Here is a 22,846-nt window from a genome sequence, read left to right as displayed (position 1 = left end):
TGGTGGCAGTAGTTGCATTCCAGCCACCGTAAAACGCTTCATTCCACAACACCCACAAATATAGCAAATAAAACTTTAAAACCCACTCCATGGAAGTACCTCCTGTGCAACACAAAGTAACACACAAAGCGTCATTTTGTCGAAGCAACTTTAATGGCAACCCTTCAAATGGAGTAAACCCAAATTCTCTCCAATGAAATGTATATACCTCTTTGCAGACATTTTTGTGACCTCACACCATCTACGATTTCCTGTCCCTTGTCTTGGAGCACATGTAACGACAACACTTGGTGGGTCTCTCCCTGGATGGTGGTCGTCCATTTATCTTGCACCCCAGAGCATTGACACCATGCTTGGCTCCTTTCTGAATAGCTTGTGGTTCAGCCAACCAGTCTTCCATCCGACTGTTGATCAACTGGTTACCAAGCTCACTCAAGATTGCTCGAGTTGTTCGAGAGACGTTCAGGAAACTTAATTGTCGACACAATCAGAGCAGCAACATCTATCATGTTGAAGAAGATGGCCATACGCCAGTACAGAATTTTCCTTTTACGGGTGTGTGCAGTGTGACCAAATAGCTCAAGTTATCAACTCCACCCTTTGTTTTGTTGTCGTACACCAGGATATCAGGATTGTGTTTGGGATTATCTTCTGCAGGCACATCCTTGTTATGATGAAGGGTTGAGAGGCAGATGACACTTTTGTTTTTCTTTGGAACGTGACACAATTGTGAGGTTTTTTTATATTTTTTTTCCCACTAAATCCAAATGTTGCCGACCACTTCACGACGATGACTCTTGCATTTCAGCAGGAATATCAGGTTTATTGCTTCTCAAAGTCCCTTCCAGTGTGTTATTTTGCTGATCCACTGTGACGTTTTCAGGCATAATTTTCAATTGTTTTTGAAAGTGTCCTTGCCTTTCATGTGATGATCGCTCGCCTTGAGAATATTTGTTTTTGGAGATTTAATTTTCCAACAATCATAGCACTCGGGAACGTCGAACAGCGGCCAGACTGAAATATTGTTTTTGTATCCCACTGATAGGCCATGGCTTGTTCTTGTCACAAAATCTTCTCGGCTGGTTCTTGTCACCTACCCAACTCGTCCACCAAGTTTTGTCATAATCCACCCACAACATTTTGAAATATGTTGTACTGTGTATCGTTTTTAGCACCATCTCTCAATGGTGAAGAATCACTTTTAAAGTTCTTGTCAGCGTTGTCATACACCCAACCTGTCCACCAGGTTTTGTCTGAATTGGTCCATAACTTTTTTGAGATATCCTGGTCACAGCCAGACAGACGGACGTGAAAGCATAACTTCCGTCCACTTTCGATGGAGGAGGTAACAAGCTATTTCCAGATGTGATGCATTTTGGAGAACAGTTGGGTACCATCTTATGCGGCATGGATAATCGTCGTGTTACCCCGCATGCTTTCACAATTACTTGGTCTGTCTGTTACTTCTTCCCCGCATAAACAATGGTAGTGCCCAACACGTGAAGAGTTGTTCAGACGAATCTTCAGCGGAATCTTCAGCCTGCTTCTGGGCTGCCAATCGGGTGCTCCCAACTATTTGGTGTCGACGCCACAACTGGGAAAGATTATAAAACAGATAGAGTCCTCAGATGAGTATATACCAGCCCGCTCGAAAGGGAGAGCAAATCGGCTCCAGGCTGATTTGCGATCGCCAGAAGCACATGCACATGGTCAGCGCCTCCCACTCGGGTGATCTGGTGTCAATTGAGAACGTGGTCTTCGTCCAGTGCTGCATCATCACCTGTGAGGAGAGACAGTTAGATAAGGCAGACAAGATGATTTGTATTCAGGCTCTGAATGCGAAATTGATTAATTTGCACAAGGAATGCGGTAATGAAACTATTTTTTTTCACCCTTTTCGGAGTTATTACCCTCGCCAGAGGAAAGGGATCACATTTGGATCCGTTGAGAACAGAACTTGAGTGGTTTTTCTATGCAACCACTTGTTTGATTGATTGACTATTCATATCGTATGTTTGAATGATAATTATGATGTCACAGGTCACGTGTGACAGGTATGTTGGGGGGGGGGGGGTGGGGGAAGTTGATAATAATTGATGGGTCACGGTCTGGCAACCATATTGAATGAAAATCTTTAAAATATTCTTTCTCTTGAACCGCTTCATCGATCGACATGGAACTTTACAATTATGATCTTGCGGTGATACCAAAGGAATGTTTTAAGGTTCAACCTGATCAGACGCATGGTCCAGCAGCCAGAATTATTATATATATATATATATATATATATATATATATATATATATATATATATATATATTTTCTTTTAAATCAGCCTCATTTGGCTGTGCCTGGATGGGTTTGAGGGTGAAGGAGCCGCAACTGAAACCCGAATCTATCCAGGTTCCTCCTGATGACTTCATCTTTGCTTTTTTTTTTTGTTTGTTTGGGTTCCTTCTGATGACTCCAATGCAGGACGTGTTCCAATTTGGTCTCTCATTTGAATTGAATGTATTTTCATTCAATTCTAAATTCAACTGAATTTTTTTTTAAACATAATCAGTCAGGTGTCCAAAGTGGGACGTCTTGGTACCCGGTCATTACTGCCAGCTGTGAAAAGGTGCAGTTCCAGTTGTCTCATTAATTACGTAACACACCAGTACACAAACGCCACACAAAATACACCACACAAAACAAGTCCTGGTGAGGGTCTACAATATCTGATTGCTCTTTTTCTTGTTGACTTTTGAACCATTACATGTACACTGTTGCCAAATGTATTAGGACAGCACAACAAAGGTTAAACCCTCCCAACCTTCCTGCATAAATTTTTCCCACATTGCAAAACAGCACGCAGTTTAAAAGGTGTGCAGCAGGTATTTTAATTGTCTCAATTGAGATGCCATGAGGCGTCGAGCCTTTTCGGATGAACAGTGATTTGTCCTTTTGGGGGGAGAGAGATGTTGCAATATCAAGTCTTATACCCATGCTTTTTTTTTTGGGGGGGGGGGGAAGAAGGATATTGTAATCTGCTCCGTCCCCCTGTGTCTGTTTCTGTCACGTTGTCTCCGAAACGGTTATGCAGAAGAAATTCACTAAACCTGGTAGTTATGTTCACCACGTGGCACGAAGGTGCAAGAGCAGGATAATTTTGACCCCGCCCCTTGAAAATTACACTGCTCTTTTGCACCCATGGGGTGGGGTTAAAAGGTCAAAATACCAAAAAAAATGCAATTACGGGCAGATTTTAACACATTCTTTCATGAATATTTGTACATGAAATCAACATTAGGGGATGCATGAAATGTGTTATGTTTTGGGGGGGGGGGGGTTTGGATCTGGCCTTTTTGTGCAGTGGTTCAGGGGCCAAATTTTTGTCATACCTTGCACAACTTGAGAACAAGACAAAATAGGTATCATTTTGTTCCTTAGGATGTCTACTTAAGGAAAAGTGATGTTGTACTGGTGAAATCTCCTGCTGACATGGCATATTAACCCCTTGCATCCGGAAACATTGAAAATATGGAAAGAGGAGAAAATATAAGAAATTTATTTCCCGCATAGGTTTTTATTCTTCCTGAATGGTAGAAACACTCAAAACACTAGCACATATATGCTATTCTGATGTACTTGAGCAACTGTTTTTGTGCAATGAACTATGTTAATCCTTTAACTCCCCCATTCCAGCACTTTTCCCTCAACACTTGAACACAGCTTTGATTTACTGCTCCAGCAGAGCCGATAATTTTGTCATCGCATGTTGTCAGGTACTTCACACAGGAATTGTATGTTCCAAATAATACATAATCAAGATTACAAGTGAATTTAACTCTTTATGTACCGTGAAATACGTTAAGCTTTATCAAGACAATATGAGATAGTCCATTTTTCATGATCGGAAATCACTGTCAGGTTTGGGACACCCTATCACTTTCTCTCCAGGGCTTTGCCTTTTACCACAATGGGATTAGTACATTATTCACTAACAGATCAACTTACATAATTAATGGTCCTATATTCAGGCTTAATATCCTTCAGTACAAAACAAGAAGAATGATTACCAGCACCCAAATCATCAGAAAAGGGATCTTAGGTATCTCCACCATCTGTTTCACCTTCCACCTCCTCTGGTATGGCTTCCTATTGAATGGATTACTGCAGTCTGACCTACAGGAGCAGATCTGTATGCACTCTAGACCTGCTTGCAAGCATTGGCATTTCAGACCTTCACAGTTCTTGCCCATACAATACAAATGTGTAACATCCCTTACTTCAGCAGGAGCAGATTCATTCATGTAGAAGACAGGTCGAAGTTCATTCACATTGTCCATATGCCATCCATGACCGACAGGACCCGCGATTTCTGATCGAGCAATATGACTCTGACATCCATATCATGGTCTGATATCGGGCACGAAGGGAGTGTTGCTTGTAGGCGTCTTCCGTGGGAGGCAGTTGCAAGGCTGGTTTGTCTGTGGTAGTGGCAAGGTGATAGCACAAATTATTCCATGATGCTTGTCTTTTTGCTTTCTTTCCATTCATGAGCAAGGCAAAGTCCATTGCAGATGATGTGAATGACTCTTCATACTGGAGGTTCCCTAAACATTGCAGTGCTTCGGCATTTTCCATGAGGACTGAATAGGCGGTCTTCTTTCCCATCCGGTACATGGGAGATGTACTGTCACAACCAGACAGTGCATGGACTGCAGGTACAGTGCAAAGTCCCAGGGAGAATGTGATAGGTGTCCCAGTCTTACATCCCAGCGAAATCAAGTTATGGCAAATTGCAAGGACTTTGAAATCAATCTTGCTCAAATCTGCGACTGATTCAAATGTGACTGCCCCATCAAAATCCCTTTGGGATGTACACCATGCAATGAAATCATAAAGGGGGTTTGGGACAAAGGCTTTAGCTTCACTCAAGTTGGTCTTCCCACTGGGGTCATACCCTTCAGACTGGAAAGTAAGACCTGAAATCAAATTGTGAATAATACCAGCAGCCCTGTGCAAAACAACCGTGTCATTCTCTGAACTCTGAGCCAATGATTGGTTAAGTAGTCGACAGGACAGTGGATTCCATCTCCTCACAAATACGATTCAAAGCTACATCTTCATCAGGCTGTTCATGAGCGTTTTGCATCTTTCGTTTTGCAGTTTTGATGTTGTAGTCACTGATGTAATGCGAGTAACAGGAGCGATGGTGCTTTGCATCCATTGCAAAGAGGTCAGGGTATGCCAGCATGCGCATCTTGATTTCTTCATCGTTTCGTTCAATTGCGGCATCTAGAACATGATGCCGCGTTGATTCACCAGTACCAACTGCTATTTCCATCAACTTCTCCTTCCGCTCATATGATGACCCACAGACAAAGCAATCAGTTCTTACATTAAACTTTGAAGTATCCAACCGCCTAAGCCTGGGTAGACCAGGTAGCGTTTCATTCTTGTCATCAGATACAGCTGCGCGTTTTCGAGCATAACAAACGTTGCTCTTTGCGTTGTAGTGAGCTCTGCACTTTTGGTGATATCTGATCTTAATGTTTTTATTTAGAATGTCATCAGCAATGGGTGAGAGTCGAGTGAAAACATCATCTTGGTGATTGTTCGCAGCACTGAGGATTGATTTAAGCCTGTCTATTGTAGGGTTGGCCACAACTGGATTATCACCTCGTACCTTCGTCAAAGAACCCTCGCAGAAGATACAGCGATCTTCATAACTGTTCTTCTTCTTCTTTGCAGGGGGTTCCTCAGCAGGCTCCATTGTGCAAAAGCTGCAAAATAAAATGGGGGGACTATTCAAGACCATGTACAGAAGTTGTCCCATCCCAACATTTTTTTTCCTTGTACATTTACAGTGCGGTACATTTATCAATAAATTAGCGGGTTGCCGTAACATGTAGTTACTGCTATTCACAACAGATGTCTCTACTGAGGTGATCAGAAATTATCAGTATATGGGTATTGTTTTTTAACAGATAAGGAAAAGGGGAAAGGTAATTCACAATCAGCAAACTTGTAACCTGGCCTTGGCCCCAAAGGGGTTAAGTACCGGTAGCCAAAGAGTCTTGAAGTGTGCATGTTATTCTGACTCAATTGGCATACCGTAGAATGAAAGTGAAAGTACATGTATGTCTAAACCATGCCTTTTTTTTTTCAAAAATATCATTCCACTCTCTCCTCATTTGAAATGTTGTATAGAGATTTACCTTTGCCTCCCCTTTGTTCTTGAGAACAGGAAGTCCTACTTTGCAAGACAATTCATTGCCATTGTTGACTGTTTAGTCATGAATGGTTTCAACTCGTTTTTCAAAAGAATGAAAGCTGGGAGTGACATCTATACCCAGGCTTGGTTATCTATCATATTCTATGGGAGGCAACTTCAACAAAAAATCAAGGAATCTCAGAAAATTAAAACTATTTTTTAAAAGCTTCCCATAATAGGGGCTGAAGGGTCAACGCAGGGTTTTTATACCCTTGTAACTCTCCATCTGGATGGAAATGGCTTCAAAATATTAAGAATCAAAAGGAAATGGTCTAAAACCACTTTTTTTTAAACATGGATAGAGCAAATCCGAACACAAGCGACAAACTTTTCATTCATTTTCTTGAATTTTCATGTATGCCACAAGTAGGGGGTTAATACGCCATGTCAGCAGGAGATTTCACGAGTGCAACATCATTTTTCTTTAAGCAGACATCCAAATGAACAAAATAATACCTATTTTGTCTTGTTCTAAAGTTGTGCAAGCTATCTCCATTTTTAGGGCCCTTTTTGGAACTCTGCCACTACACTATTTGATTCATGCCTTGAGGGGACTTGGGGTCTTTAGGGCCAAAACGGTGGCGGGGGGTGGGGGGTGGGGAGGGAGGGTACAAAAAGTTCATATTGGGTAATTCTGGTGGAACTTTTTTCCATCTTTCAACTTCGTTTCAGGTGGGGAATTTGCGATGGCGTGCCATCGACTTCGCTCGAGTTTGATATTCAGTTCGCAATTTAACGTCCTTTCATCATTATCTCAGTCTTTCTTAACTGTGGTTTCATTTATCATGGTTGTTTTTCTTTGTCTTCCTCAAAATATCCTTTTCCTTCCTTATTTCACTCTCCTTCCTCTTGTTCATCTAATTGCTGATATATTTTATGGATTTTTAATTTAAATTGCAACTTGATATTATTTTCCAAAAAAAATTTTTTTCCATTAAAATTGTTGACTTCTCTTTTTCTTCCTCCCTCCGCACCCTCTTCTTTCACAGAACCTGTAAAGAGGAAGCGTGAGCACCCCAGAACTTCCATAGGGCCAAGTAGCAACTCCTGGAGGTGTTGGGAATAGCAACTCGAATCCTGGAGGTGTTGAGAAGGCGACCGTTGTTTAACGCAAGCATTAGTGAAACCGCTTCACCTCGTCCACCCACAGCCTCACATCCTTCATTTCCCCACAACATTTATTGTTGGAGTTCCTGCACATTTTATACTCCTACCTGGGAATTTTTTTTTGGGGGGGGGGGAATTGCATTGTGGGGTTCATGATAATCCCATTGTTCAGAAAGCGAGAAATGCCTTGCTCCAGGTATTTCTCGCTTTATTGAAGTCTCTTCCGCATTGAATGATTTTTAGTAATATTGTTGCGAATCTGGAAGCCACGATCACACTCAACATTCAGGTCCTTTAGCTCGGTTATCTTGGTAAGTATGTGTTTTATAGATAGCTCCCCTTCCCTTGTTTAATGGGTAAATCAATGTAAATGCGCTGTCATTTACTCTAATAGTTAGGAGTTTTATCGAGATTCTGCGAAGAAGAAGAACCACCCTCCCGCCCCGAGATTCTGAGACGTAAACAAGGATGACGGTTGATCAACTCCCGCCCCGAGATTTTCCCCGTGTGTCGGGAAGGGGGAGGGGGAGCGTGTCAAAGCGCATAAAAAGGAGTGAGTGAATCGGAGCGAGCCAGCCAGCGAGCGCTCCTATCGTCGTCGTCATCGTGGCCTAGGAGGTCGAGAAGTGCTTCTGTCGTGGTGGAAGAAGTCGTCGTCGTCGTGGTCTGAGAGGTCTGGGCTGGTCGTGGCCGTCTAGAACGTCTTCTTGCTCCTCCTCCTCCGGAGGGACGAACTCGAGATGGACCATCTGCCGAATGGAGTCGAGGTTTTGGTGGCCGGGACGGGCGCCGACCGAGTCAGCTGGAAGACCGCATGAGGCGGAAAGATCCAATATAGACCCTTACCTCCAGCTCACCTTCCCTCCTAGCTGGGGGTATTAATAAAGGCATTAGCCACCACTTCTTTTGGGTGTGTGTGTTCGTGGGCCCGTCTTATAAGTAATAAACCATTAAGTGCTTTTGCTGTAAATTATTTGCTTTGCTTTAGTAGGTTTAATTCTGCTCTTACGTGCTTCCCTAATCCCCCCATAATTGTTGTATAAATAAACCCCGATTGTTAAATGTTTCAGTTCGTTCACGTCCCTTCTTTCATTGACTGAGCGTGTCGCGTGCTAGGGAAAATTAGCAAGGCCGTTGTGCCGCCGGGGACATCTGGACTGACGGTTCTCGGCGACGAAACCGCTTGGAATCACACACGGAACGAGCGCACTAAGCGGCTTGTTTCCGTACGAGTTCCGTCGAGGGTGTGAAGACGCGGTAGATCGTCACATGGTCTCTAGGTATTTTGAGATTTGGCGAATAACCCTGTACCACGTGGTGGAAATATTGACGCTTCACGGTCCAAAACAAAGGACCCGTCGACTCCGGACTTATCCGGGGCGACGATCTGAATTCCGGGCGATCGGTCGAGCCGACTTGCGGGTCCATCCAGCGGTCGTGCCCGCGGCCGACGTCCCGGCTCTGCAACAATATCTTCCTAACGTGTGAAATCAAGTCGATGGTTGGGTGAGTTGAACATGCTCATGGATCCCTTTTCTTTGGTAATGGTATTTCGACTGACTGCATCCTCCTTTCGGACAAATTGCATTCCTGCCCCACACATGTATAGACAGCTGTTAAAATCTTAATTTCCTCCTCCCAAACTACCTTGGTGTTCAATTTCGCAGTTCTTTCAAGGCTCTGTGGACCTCACATTGCATCACGATTGGTTCTTGCTCATGTTCTTTCTTCAAATATTACTCTCGCGCGTCTTTCAATCCTGACAAATCTCACACTCTCACCCAGTCTCCAAAAGCACAGTCTGCAAACTCCTTCCCCTGCCATCTACTTCCTGAATCATCCTCTCGGAGAAGTTTAGGAACTCAAACTCCTGGGTCTCACTGTCATGAGCTTCTTTGGGCAAACCACATTTCAAAATTCGCCTCCAAAACCAGCTGCCAACTGGGCATCCTCCATCGTACAAAGTCCTTCCTTGGCATACCTGAACTCCTCTCGGCATCTTGATTGAATGGTGATGTCTGGGTTGGCTCCTGTGCCTCGCATCTTCCTCTGCTTGACACTGTGGAAACCAAGGCCTTCAAGATTATTGGAATCCCATGCGATGAAGTTGAGTTTGTTGGGCTTTTTGCGTGGAAAAAAAGATGTCTGTGATGTTTGGATTCTGATTTTAACCGTCCGCGAGGTCGTCTTGTCCCAAACGCGGAGCGTTTCCGCACCGGATTCCCTCCACGCAGACGCCCGCGCGAGTTACGTGCGAGCGGCGCACGTTGGCTCGCATGGCGGACCCAGTGAAGGCGAGCGCTCGTTGCGATGTGCAGGGTGACGACAAGGCCCCAGGTATCGTCCGACGGAAGGGACGAACTCGCGAGTGGCAGACCGCCGCCCTGGTGGTGGGAAAAAATAAAAATAAAAAAGGCCTTGCTCCAAGTACACGACCTCAGCCAGGATGTTGCAAACATCCTCGCTTGGGCAAAGGAGCACTACTTAGTGGGAAGGGTTTAGCGATAGATATACAGGCCTCATGGGGCAGGAACAGTTCCTCATGGGGCCCATGGAACAAGTTAGTGGGTATGTTAGGTTAGATTTAGAGATGGATTTTAGAGACATGGACAGACATGGAATGTGTAGTGGAGACGTAGATTAGCTACGTAGGGTTAAAAGGAACATGCACTATTTTAAGGGATGATGCGGAGCACGAGTTAGTAAGGGGAATTTAGTTCGCAGAATGGCAGTGTTGAGTGATGAAAGTGAATGGAAAAATTGAAAAACATAATGAATGAATGAATGGGTCAGCGGACCTGAATGTGTGAATGGAGCGAATGTGGAATGCATGGTGCGAATTAATGATTGGGGGGAGGAGTGAATCCCACCCAAGTGACCCCGGGGCCAGTGTTATGTTCGTGGGTCAGTTAAATTTACCAAAAGGAGGTCGTTCTGTTGGTGGTGGTGTTCGAAGGCACGATACCTTTTGGAGGGGTGCAAGAGTTCATTGCCTGGCTGGGAGCGTGGCTGTTGAAATGAGTGTATTGAGGGGATGGCACTCTGGGCAGCGGACTAGTCGGCTGGAGTAGGCCATGGGTCTGAGGGACCAGGATTGTGTAGTGGGCACGGGCGACCCTCGGAAAGGGACCTGGAGCACCAAAATGCCATGTGGGCATGGAAGGGGGGAAATGCCAGGAAGGGAACCCCCCCTCTACGTTCAGAGGGAACAGGTAGGCTCGAAGACAGCCTTAGGGCCCGGGGGTGCCGTAGTTTGAGTTCGGCAGACGGAAGTCCCTGCCAGTTGAGCCACGCTGCCCAGCCACGAAAATGTGCAAGGGCACGAGAGAAAATGAGGGCTCGGTCCAAATTAATAATGGACACCATCACAGGCGACGGGATTCGTGGTTGTTGGAACCGATAGTTTAAAGGTCCCATGACACTCAAAGGTTTCTGGTTATTTATATCTTAACTTGACCTTCCTCGTGAAGAAATCACCCATGTTTCTTTTTTTAATATCAACAATGGGATAATTGGACCAATATTTCGAACATTTGTAGTGCTTTTCACAACTTGCTATGCCCCGCCCCTCAAAAAAGTTGAGTTCAGCGAACCGCACGTCACGTGACCATTGATGTCATCTGCTGAACGCGACTCGCTCAGAGTAGATTGATTTGACGTCGCGCGGCCGTATTAAGTACGTACAAATGCATTGTGTGCATGTGTTTGCTATCTCACTGATCATCTTAATTCCTATGATTGTTTCGCGGGAAAAGAAATTCTGCTTCTGAGTATGCACAACAATCACGAGGCAATTATTTCTCCCTTTACTACCTTGTCGTAGTCGTGTACAAATCCAATACATGTATGCACAATATAGGGCTATACCATGTCCAAAAAATATAAAATGTGACTGTTGAACCTTTCCATTAAAAAAGAAACTTACAGGGACATACAAGTAAAATACTAAAGATTAATATTGCATCATTTCAAGGCGCAAGGAGATAATTTTAAAATCAAACAATGTGAAAAACCTGCACCCACATTTTGCAGCTTATTGAATTGTTCGTTGAAACTAGTCTGCTGGGATAGGTACGATTCCACATACATGCAAGCCAGGTACGGCTGCACTCGACATACATGGGTTTATTCAAAAGTGAAGGTACTGCTTTCATTGGCTTGCTGTTCATTAACATTTAGCCAAAATGCTGAAATAAATGAACGGGGAAAAATATGTTGGCACAAGTATGAAAGACAAATTTATCTGTCCTATTACACGGCCTCATAGCCTCGGGAACGAAGAGTTTGTTGTTCTGGAGATGACGTCATGTGGGTTACGCCTCTTTCAGTGGATTTTGGCAGAATTTTTAGTGGTGTTGCTTAAGAGGTTTGTTTTTTTTTTATTTTACATTTTACAGAACGAGTATTGTGAAAAAAAAACATTGTCAGATGAGAAATCACGATGAAAAACTCCTATAGGACATATATATGCAATTTCAGTACTTTTGGGTGTCATGGGACCTTTAAAGTGACAGGCGTGTTGAAAAGCCCCGGGGATAGTTTAAAATGTAATAAATGCTGGGGTAGTGAGAAAAAAATGTACCCCTTCGCACCATCCATCCCTTCGCTCTTTGTAGGCCGCTGAACCCACCCTGGGAAAGATTGCTGAACTCTGGAGGCTATTCTGAGGCTTTGTTGGGCCTCGAGGCAGGACACTAGTCTCTCCCTTATTCCCCTCAGGAAGGAGCTTAGGGGTTGGGAGTAGACGGACAGGATAGGTTAGCCGGACAAGGACAATAGGAGGGTTAGGGACACTTGGAATTACAAAGAAAAAGTAAAGAGGGGTCAATTTTGTTTTCTTGTTGCAAACTAAGGGAGTGGGTATGGACAGACAGGCAAAGGCAATAGGTTGGGGTAGACGGTTGGTCCGAGCCCGTTTCCGGACCGGCCGGCACCACCGCACTCCGTCCACAACCTCACGGGACCATACCAGAGGCCGGCCAGCTTCATATGCCGGCCTGTTGTGCTACAGTTGCTGGTCCGCATCTGCCTTGCCATGCCTTTGTTGCCTGCCTTTTTTCTTGACCCCATGCCTGCTTGACCTTCGTTTCATTGCCCCCCATGTCACCAACTCACCATGTGTGCCAGGACCATCTCCAGTGTTTTGCAAGGACTGCCCTGCAGGCAGCCACACCACAGGGACTGCATTGGTGCAGCCCGTGCATCCATCATCCATCTTGTGTTTTGCATCCTGTCCATTCTTCATTCCATTCACATGAGCCAGGGACTGCATTGAGCAGCCTGGCTGCCTCCTTGTCTTCTTGCGTAAAGGCCAGTTTAAGTTCAAATGGCCTGTGGGACGGCGCATGGCCTGCCGTGTTAGGGTGAGTTTCCTCCAGCAGCTGAGGTATGAAGGAAGAAAGGAAAAAGAAAAAAGGTTCAGTGAGACAAAAAAGGGACCTTTTGAGCAGGCCCTGAAGACGTCTGACCTTCAAGCTGCTGTGCACTCACCTCCACAAAATGATTAACTTTACTGTGACTTTTTCCTTCCATAGATCACAGGTCCTGGGCCATGGTTAGTGTAAATATTAGAAAATGTAAATAAGTTTTGCAACCCACCTATGTTTGGCTTAGCGCCAGCAATTTGGTTAAGTTGTCCATGTGAGTCTGTTAGTTTTGTTACGTAGCGCACTAGGTTATTTATTTTTGGGACATGTATGCAAATGTCGCACTCAGGAATCCGTAGGTAAAACGTACTTGGGGAGGAACCTACTCCTGCATGGCACACGAAAATTTACGACTCGGGACGAGTCTGTAAAAAGGGGAGGGGGTAGTGTTGCAGATTTGGAAACCTTGTGCACACAGCCAGAGTCCCCGTAGTCCAGTTATTTCGATAAGTATGTGTACAGTTAGAATCCATCCCCTTCTGTCTAATGGGAATTTCGTGTGTGGTTCGAGTTATTTTTTTGGTTAGGTTTTTACAACTACTACTACTACATCCACTACAACACCGCCACTGTCCCGGACTCGACCGGTCGCCATTGCCCACGTGTTTTTGGCTGAAGGCGTGGGCGGAGCCTCCATCGCCTCAGATCGAGGCTCCGTCCCAAGGAAGGCATGGACCGTTTCCTCCAGCCAATGAACGAGGGGCGAGCATGACACGCACGCCACAGCCAATCGGTAGGTGACCACGACTTGTCCGACAACCCCTCGTCCAATCAGGGTTTGAGAGAGAGAAGAGACCCCTCCCACCTCAGAAGAGTAGAGTGGTTGTCTGGACCAGTTTTGGAGGGAGAGGAGATCGTGGCGATTGCAGAGCGGTCTGTGGCTGAGTGGTTGGTGACGAGGGCTCTGCAGGTGGTCGTGGTTGGAGCAGTCTGGTCCTTTGGAGGGCAAGTCTGGTGACCGAGCAGCCAGGGTGGTGGGCCGTGGACTTTGGGTCGTGGGTTCGAGTCCCACCGTGGTGGTTCGAGTCCGTGTGACCGCACGAGGCGGGACAGGTACCCCGGCCCGGCCCTACCGAATAGACCCACGGGGTCCAGTTTCTTTTGTGTGTGTGTCCGTGGGCCCCGTCTTTAAGTAGGATTGTTAAGTGCTTTTGCTCATTGTACATTGCCTGTCTTTTGTTCGTGATAACTCTGCTCTGTGTTCCCCTCCCCGATTATTGTTATAAATAAACCCCTGTTAAATGTATCAGCTCGTTCTCTGTGCTTTCCTTCATTGGCCTAGCAAGGTGCGTATTGAGAAATAGTAAAGCCGTTCGTGCCATAAAATTGTTCATTTGGTCCGGCGCGGCTTTGGTAACTTCTGCTCGGTTACGCCGGATCCGAGTCGGTGATGGCATCTCGACTCGGACAAAGTCGGCTGAGGGTGTGGTTTCCCCAGTAGTTGGACGGCGTGAGTACTTCGGTAAATTGGAATTGGACAAGTGGACCCTACCTCGCGCCGTCAAAATATTGGCGACCACGGTCCTCTAAGTGACCCGTGAACTTTCGGAGTTGTCCGAGAGTCACGACCTAAATTCCGGGTGTTCGATGGGAGATGGCTCGACTGCTCCCCTTGGTGGTCGTTTATTGCCGCTGAACCCCGGCCCACAATATTGGGTAATTCTGGTGGAACTTTTTTTCCATCTTTCAGCTTTGTTTCAGGTGGGGGATTTGCGATGGCGTGCCATCGACTTCGCTCGAGTTTGATATTCAGTTCGCAATTTAACATCCTTTCATCATTATCTCAGTCTGTCTTAACTGTAACTTAACTGCATCAGTGTAAACATCTGCTGCAATGAAGCGACTCCCTCCACTCAGTTGTTCGGCTCAAAGCGTGCCTTGAGTGCGTGGGGTCTTCCTGATGGGAAGTTGAGAATCGATCATGAAACTTGTAGATGTGTGACCATCGAATGCATGGATTTTGATCCTTTCTCAGTATCTACTCGAAAAACTTTTCCAAATCCATGCTTGCCTTCGAAAATGGTGGCTGAGCGAACCCATTGTGCACTGCACTCATCATGGCTGAGTAAGCTCTTCTTCTTATTCTTTTTTTTTATTTTAATGGTGCTTTCAGAGCCTGTTGGCTCGAAACACGCCACGCACCTGAACGCGATCAAAATTATTTATTAGCCCATCGAATGTAAGGAAATTTAAATGGATTTCCCACACTCCTTCAGGAATTTTAGTACCAGCTTCGAGTTGAGGGTGCTTCTGGTTCATCAGCCTCAACACTCCCAGTAGATCCAACACCTTGATCTCCCTTACTCCTACTTTCTGCACAAGATGCTGCCTGGGTCCCTCATAAAGAGGGCAATTTAGGAATAAATGATTTAGATCTTCGTGTTTTCTACACGTCTCACAAAACCCCGTAGGGTGGCACCCAATTTTATACAGGTATGAATTTAGGTCGCAGTGCCTGAGTCTTAGCCTTCCAAGAGCCACCTGGTCTCTCCGGGAGAAGCATGGGAAGTTCTACTGGAGATACCACATCCGGATGCACCGTGTGACAGAATCTTCCCTTCGTGCTGGAGTCCCACTGAAATTGCCATTTTTTTCTCGATCTGGTCCATGGCCAGAGGAATAATTTCCGATGGTCCCAGGGGGATTTAGGTGATATTTTCCAGTTTGAGGGCATGCTCAGCCGCTAGATCACAGGCCTCATGAACACCAATGCCGACATGAGCAGGGATCCAACACAGGTCGACCACCAGACCCCTCCACTAATGCCCTGACCACCCTGAAATCAGGGATGCATATTGCTGCAGCTGTGCAACCAACACAAGGTTCTTTGGAGCCATCTGTATATCCATGTAATGATTGACTCCATATTGAATTGATAAACTCAATAGCCTGATTGCATGCGGCCGCAGGATTAACCGTGTCTGATTTTCCCCAGAGATCCACATGAAGGAGAGGGGGTTCGAGGGTCCAGGGGAGCCAAATCGAAATTTTATGATGGGGGTTCATCGGAAGGGAATCCAACCCCATTTCCTTTGCAGTCATTTTACATTAAACTCGGGGAAGTGAGGTTCTTGTCAAGCTTCAGATATTCCCAGCAGGTGGCAAATAAGGCTTGACCTGGATGGAAATAAGACCGTTTATATTTTTATTATTATTATTATTATTATTATTATTATTATTATTATTATTATTATTATGTGATGGAGATTGTGGTGAATTGAAGGTCGTGACGTGTGATCACATGTTGCCCGGCTCGAGCACAGAAGAGATAAAGCTGAGGTTCGGCTCGGTCGGGGGGGATTGTCCCAGGGGCATTGTCGTTTTATGTCGGAGATTCACTTGGTGCTCATTGAATGGTGAGAATACTGATTTATATATAATACTGATTTATTTTGCGGTGATTAGTTGCGCGTGTATACCTTACTGCTTATGTACTCCATGCTGCATCTGTATTTCCTGGTGTGCCCGTAGAAGCGGCTCCAATCAAATGGAATAAAGCCTAAACTCTGAAGGTTCTTCTCTCGTCTTCATTTCAATTTATTCCATTTGGTTTTCTCGGCTCTCTCAACCAACGATGGACAAGATCTACAAACCAGAGAGGTTCGACGCAGACCCAAACGCGACTGACTCAGAAATGAAATGGTCGCATTGGTTCCGTTCCTTCTCATACTATCTGACCATCATCGAAGAGGGAGCTGACAAATTGGCCGCCCTCGTGAATCATGTCTCGCCCGGCGTATACAGGCTCTTCTCGGAGTGTGACACCTACGAAGCAGCGATCGACGTGCTGCAGGCGCTCTACGTGAAACGCAAGAACGAGGTATACATACGACATCTTCTCAACACACGCAAGCAAGCAGCCGGGGAGACAATCGATCAGTTCCTGCAAGCTCTGAAACAGCTGGGAAAAGACGGCAGCTTCCGGGCCGTAAACGCCGAGGAACACCGAAATGAAGTGACCCGGGAGGCATTTATCCAAGGACTTAGATCAGCCCACATACGGCAATGCTTACTAGAGAAAGCGCAACCCACTCTTGAAAAGGTAGTCGATCAGGCTCGAGCGATGGATACGGCTCAGCAGCAATCTGAGTCATTTGGGACACCGATGCTGCTAATGAACGCCGCTACACTGGAAACTCAAGGAACCCCACAGACACAGACACAGCCTGACACAGGGGATGGAGAAAAACCCGAGGAGCCGGATACCCAGACCACGTCAAACTCCTCAGCAACTGCTCCGGTTGGTAAATGCTTCTTTTGTGGGTACAAAAGACACCTCCGCCACAAATGCCCCGCCAGAGATGCCACATGCATGAATTGTGACAAGAAAGGGCATTATGCCAGGGTATGTAAATCTACTCTAAGGAGAAATAAACCCACTTCTGCGGCTCTCTACTCGCAAAAGAAACTAACTGCAGCCTCCCCGGGGAATCTATCCAAGGCTATCATCAACGTACGAATTAACGGGCATATGGCTGAGGCACTGATTGATACCGGTAGCTCTGAAAGTTTCGTCAACAGCTCGCTAGTGAAGGGCAGGAAATGGAAAATCCACCCGACAGACAATACGGTATGCATGGCCGCCACATCACTACAGTCCCGCGTACGAGGGTACTGCAATGTTGAATTGGACGTAAAAGGGTACACGCATCGGGATGTAAGGGTACTGGTGCTTCGTGATTTGTGCGCAGACGTAATTCTGGGTCATAATGTCCTCCAGCAGCACACGAGCGTCAAAATACCCTTTGGAGGAAGCAAACCTCGTCTAATTTTAAATGCTTTGACTACCGCAGAGGTAACGTCCCCCCAGCTGTTCGCTAACTTGTCGCCGGTCTGCAAACTGATAGCGATCAAATCGCGGCGATATACCACTGCTGACATGAATTTCATCACTTCAGAAACCAAGCGATTACTGGAAGAAGGAATTATAGAACCGAGCGATTCGCCATGGCGCGCACAGGTGTTAGTAACCAGCAGTCAGAACCATAAGAAACGAATGGTTGTCGATTATTCCCAAACGGTCAATCGCTTCACCCAATTCGATGCCTACCCCCTGCCACGCATAGACGAGATGGTCGAACGCGTGGCCAATTATAAGATATTCAGCACCATCAATTTGCGAAGCGCCTATCACCAAATTCCCATCCGAGAGGAAGACAAACCTTACACCGCATTCCAGGCAGGGAGGCGCCTCTTCCAATTCAGGAGGATTCCATTCGGCGTCACGAATGGAGTAGCTTGCTTCCAACGGGTTATGGACGACATCATCTCAGATGAAAACCTCAAAGACACTTTTGTTTACGTGGACAATGTCACAGTGTGCGGTAGGGATCAGGGGGAACATGACATGAATCTGGACAGATTCTTGAGCATTGCTAGAAAATATAATCTGACTCTCAACTACGAGAAATGCGTATTCTTGGCAAGGTCAATTGACCTTCTCGGCTACACAATAGCCGACGGCACGATTAAGCCTGATCCTGAATGATTGCGCCCACTTCGTGAGCTACCCCCACCTCAGGACCTGCAGACAATGCGCCGGGTGATCGGCATGTTCGCTTACTATGCAAGATGGATTTCGCAATACTCCGAGAAAATACATCCCCTAGTGCATTGCAAAAACTTTCCACCAGATGCCGCTGTTGTAACAGCTTTCCACAACCTCAAAGACGATATCAGTAATTCCGTGGTTTTATCGATCGACAGCTCGGTGCCCTTCGTGGTGGAGACCGACGCTTCAAATCACGCCATAGCTGCTACGCTTAATCAGTCTGGGCGGCCGGTCGCGTTCTTCTCGAGAACTCTTTCTGGAAGCGAGCAGAGACACTCGGCAATAGAGAAGGAGGCGTACGCCATCGTCGAAGCCCTGCGTAAATGGAGACATTATTTACTGGGAAACCACTTCACGCTCGTTACGGACCAACGATCCGTGGCATTCATGTTTGATGGGAAAAATAACGGGAAAATTAAGAATGAAAAAATTATGAGATGGCGGATAGACCTAGCTTGCTATAGTTACGACATTGTTTACCGGCCCGGGAGGGAAAACCCTGCTGCAGATACCTTCTCTCGGGTCTACTGCTCGGCGACAATCAGTCGGGCTTTGCAAGACCTCCATGTGTCTCTGTGCCACCCGGGGGTAACCAGAATGGCACATTTCGTGCGCAGACAAAATCTTCCCTATTCTGTTGAAGATATTAAACAAATGAATGCTTCATGCCCTGTTTGTGCTGAACTAAAACCCAGATTCTATGGCGCGGCTTCTGGCAGATTGATCAAGGCCACTTCTCCCTTTGAGAGACTAAACATTGACTTCAAAGGGCCCCTGCCGACCGAGACAGACAACAGATACATATTCACTGTTGTTGATGAGTATTCAAGGTTCCCTTTCGCATTTCCGTGCTCGGACATGACCTCGGATATGACCACTGTCGTTAAATGTCTGTCTGACCTCTTCGCTATGTTTGGGAAACCTTCGTACATACATTCAGACAGAGGGCCGTATTTCATGTCGGCCGGGCTAAAACAATTCCTATTAGAGCACGGCATAGGAACTAGTCGAACGACGGGTTACAACCCACAGGGTAATGGGCAGGTGGAACGGTATAATGGAGTCATTTGGAAAGCCGTAACTCTGGCGTTGAAATCAAGAGGACTGGGGCCCGAGCGGTGGGAGGTTACCCTTCCCGACGCTCTGAATTCCATACGCTCTTTGCTCTGCACGTCCACCAATGCAACTCCTCACGAACGAATGTTTACTCACCAACGACGTTATGTTGACGGCCAATCGGTGCCCAACTGGCTAACCCATCCCGGAACAGTGTTCATGAAACGCCCGGTACGACAAAGCAAGTATGAACCCATGGTGGAAGAGGTCGAACTCATCGATACTAATCCAGAGTATGCTCATGTCAGGTTCCCGGATGGCAGGGAGACCACTGTGTCGGTTCGTCATTTGGCTCCCTCAGGTACTCCTCCCGCAGGTACACCACCATCTGGCACTCCTCCCTCTGACATCCCCTCCCCAGGTGTTCCCCCCCCCCCCAGGGACTCCACCCGAGAAGGGTGACGACGGAGCTTCCGCGTTCCACCCGAGAGCGATCGGGGAGTCATCTCCGGCACGAGTCGAGGCTCACCAAGAGGATCGGAAGCCTCCCTCAAGTGAAACCGCCATCTACTCCCGGAGAGGTCGACGAATAATACCCCTCGCCGACTCAATCTGTAAAGGGGATTATCGGCATCCTCGATGCTCATGCTCCTATATGCTCGTTACATAATATATCGATGCTCTTGACCATGCTCCTACAACTCAAAATAATCCTCACTGCTTGGCATGTATGCTTCTGTAGTTTAGATAGTTCGCGTTGCTTGAAATGTATACTCCTGTAGCGCTGAAGTAATCATGGTGCGTTAGCTGGGCCTCTAGTTACATTTTAAAGACGGGGAGTATGTGGTGAATGGAAGGTCGTGACGTGTGATCACATGTTGCACGGCTCGAGCACGGGATAGATAAAGCTGAGGTTCCGCTCGGTCGGGGGGGGGGGGATTGTCCCAGGGGCATTGTCGTTTTCTGTCGGCGATTCACTTGGTGCTCATTGAATGGTGAGAATACTGATTTATATATAATACTGATTTATTTTGCGGTGATTAGTTGCGCGTGTGTACCTTACTGCTTATGTACTCCATACTGCGTTTGTATTCCCCGGTGTGCCCGTAGAAGCGGCTCCAATCAAATGGAATAAAGCCTAAACTCTGAAGGTTCTTCTCTCGCTTTCATTTCAGAGATTGTGTAGATTAGGTAAAGGAAAGGTTGAAGAAAAAAATTGTGAGGCGAATGATGGATTTGGAACGGCAAAACGCAGAGGGTCGAAACAGATCACGTGGTTTCGGGAGGTGTATAGTTAAAAGTGAGTTAATTAATTAATTAATTATTTCGATAAGTATTGCGTAAGATTCGGAAAAGGAAAGGTTGAAGTAAAATTGTGGAGATGTTTGGTGAATTTGGAACGGAAAACGCAGAGTGAAGCTGATGGATCAATGAAGATGATGGGTTCCAGGAGGTGTATAGTTAGGAAGGACACAAGGAAAAAATATATATATTTTTTTTTGATGGATTTTTGAAGATTCGATAAGATTTGAGAATGGAAGGTTGAAGGAAGAAATTGTGAGGTAATGGTGAGAGTGGGTCAGGTCAATCAGAAGAAAGATGAAGAAGAATGATTGGTACTCGTGGGTATGGAGGGACAAAGGGTTGTTGTGTTTTTTGTTGTTGTGTTTTTTTTTTTTGTTATTTTTTAATTGAAGACAAGAATCAGACTGTGTAGTTGGGCCGGATAAATGGGGGGCATTGGGAAAAAGGGGAAAATAGGGATTAATGGAAAAAGGAAGAAAAATACAAATAAAACGATGATACACCAAGACGGGAAGGACGAGTAGGCCTCAAGGAGCCCGGGAAGTCAAGTTCGATGAAAACTCACAAAATAACACGAGTTTTGAAACAAAACCGAACGAGGAACACACAGTAAACGTGTCGGTGAGAAAATAAACAGTTAAAACGTGAAATTGTGACCTGCAGGCGATAAACACATTGACATGGAGACAGACAAACAGACAGAATACAGAATTGACTGAACAATATACTTGAAAAATCTTCAATTCTGCAAATAACACACAAACAAACTAGAAGGGCACTCGGTAGAACGCGTACCTCCACCAAGCTGGTTAGTTTACCTTTTTTATCCCACTGATAGGCCGGATCTCGATTTGGAACTGAACTAAAATTTAATCGGCTTGTTCTCGTCACCCAACCAACTCATCCACCAAGTTTCGTTTGATCCGTCCACAACATTCTCAATATCCTGCAAAATGTCGTTTTAACCCGATCGCTCCAAGGTGAAGAATCACTTAAAACATTGTCGGATCCGGTCCGGATCTGTGTCTTCACTTCACAAAATCCGACTCATCGAACGCAGACAAGAGTTTTGGCAGGGGCTGCTTGCAGCCTATGTTGAACTCTGGAAAGCATTTGATTCAGTGAATCGGGATGCCCTCTGGAGGATTCCTTGTCTTTGTGGGACGTCACCAAAACTGATCAATCTGATGTCTGAACGACACTCTGGAACGGAGTGTTGTGAGATGTGGTGGTACCATCTCTGACTTATTTCCACTTGTTACTGGAGTTCGTCAGCGGTGTGAACTGGCCCCTGCACTTTTTAGCACTTGTATGGACTGGATTCTGGGGGGAATGTCTGAGAGATCAAGCTGCGGTGCATCGTTTGGGAATGTCAAGATCTCTGACTTTGATTTCGCAGATGATGCAATCATCTTTGCGGAGACTCAAGAGTCTAGATATCCTTTTGGGGGTCCTCGAGGTGCTATGAGGAGTCGGAGCCACTGGGATTACAGGTTTCCTGGGTCAAGATGAAGATCCATGCTTTCAATGACGTCTTGGATGCTGCTATCATGTCCGTGCCGGTTTGTGGTGAGGATGTTGAGGTCACAGAACGATTCACTAACATTGGCAATGATATTCATGTCTGCTGGCTGTGAACCAGAGGTCAACAGATGTCTGGGTCAGGCCTGGGGAGTCATGGATTCACTGAATCACGGGGTGTGGTGCTATCGGTACCTGTGCGGGAGGACGAAAGTCTGAGTCTTCAGGTCCTTGGTGCTTCCAGTCTTGGACTTTGACAAGGGATCTGAGGCGGAGACTGAATTCCTTTGGTACCAGGTCTCTTCAGATAATTATTGCCTATCACTGGTCCGGCTTTGTGTCCAACGAGCAGATGCTGAGACAGACTCAAATGAGATTTGTTCCCTGCATAGTCCGTGAGCATCAGCCGTGTCTGTATGGACATGTAGTTCCTTTTCCTGATGCTGATCCTGCTCACCAAATTCTCTCAGCGAGGGAGCCTCGTGAGTGGAGGAGGCCAATGGGCCGACCACGTGCCTCGTGGTTGCAGCAGGTTGATCAGCATCTCAATCAGATGTGGATGGGCCAAGCATCTGCTGGAGGATGGCCAGAGGTCCCTGGAGGACTGGCGGAAAGTGG

General features: G+C 46.1%; 1 protein-coding gene and 1 long non-coding RNA gene across 2 annotated transcripts in view; both read left to right on the top strand.

Annotated features, from left to right (window-relative positions):
* LOC147009306 (uncharacterized) overlaps positions 1–8,416 on the top strand; it is a 41,840-nt gene extending 33,424 nt beyond the window's left edge. The window contains exon 3 of the mRNA XM_085862186.1: positions 7,252–8,416. Coding sequence (XP_085718312.1) covers positions 7,252–7,328 — 77 coding nt within the window. The 3' untranslated portion in view covers positions 7,329–8,416. The remainder of the gene's footprint in view (positions 1–7,251) is intronic.
* An 11,919-nt stretch (positions 8,417–20,335) lies between these two features.
* LOC147009304 (uncharacterized) overlaps positions 20,336–22,846 on the top strand; it is a 28,641-nt gene continuing 26,130 nt past the window's right edge. The window contains exon 1 of the long non-coding RNA XR_015052889.1: positions 20,336–20,397. This is a non-coding gene — a long non-coding RNA (uncharacterized LOC147009304). The remainder of the gene's footprint in view (positions 20,398–22,846) is intronic.

Source organism: Eptatretus burgeri, chromosome 17, assembly GCF_056783735.1.
Source record: "Eptatretus burgeri isolate ZD-2024b chromosome 17, Ebu_testis_v1, whole genome shotgun sequence".
Lineage (NCBI taxonomy): Eukaryota > Metazoa > Chordata > Myxini > Myxiniformes > Myxinidae > Eptatretus > Eptatretus burgeri.
This window is presented reverse-complemented; position numbering and strand designations above follow the sequence as displayed.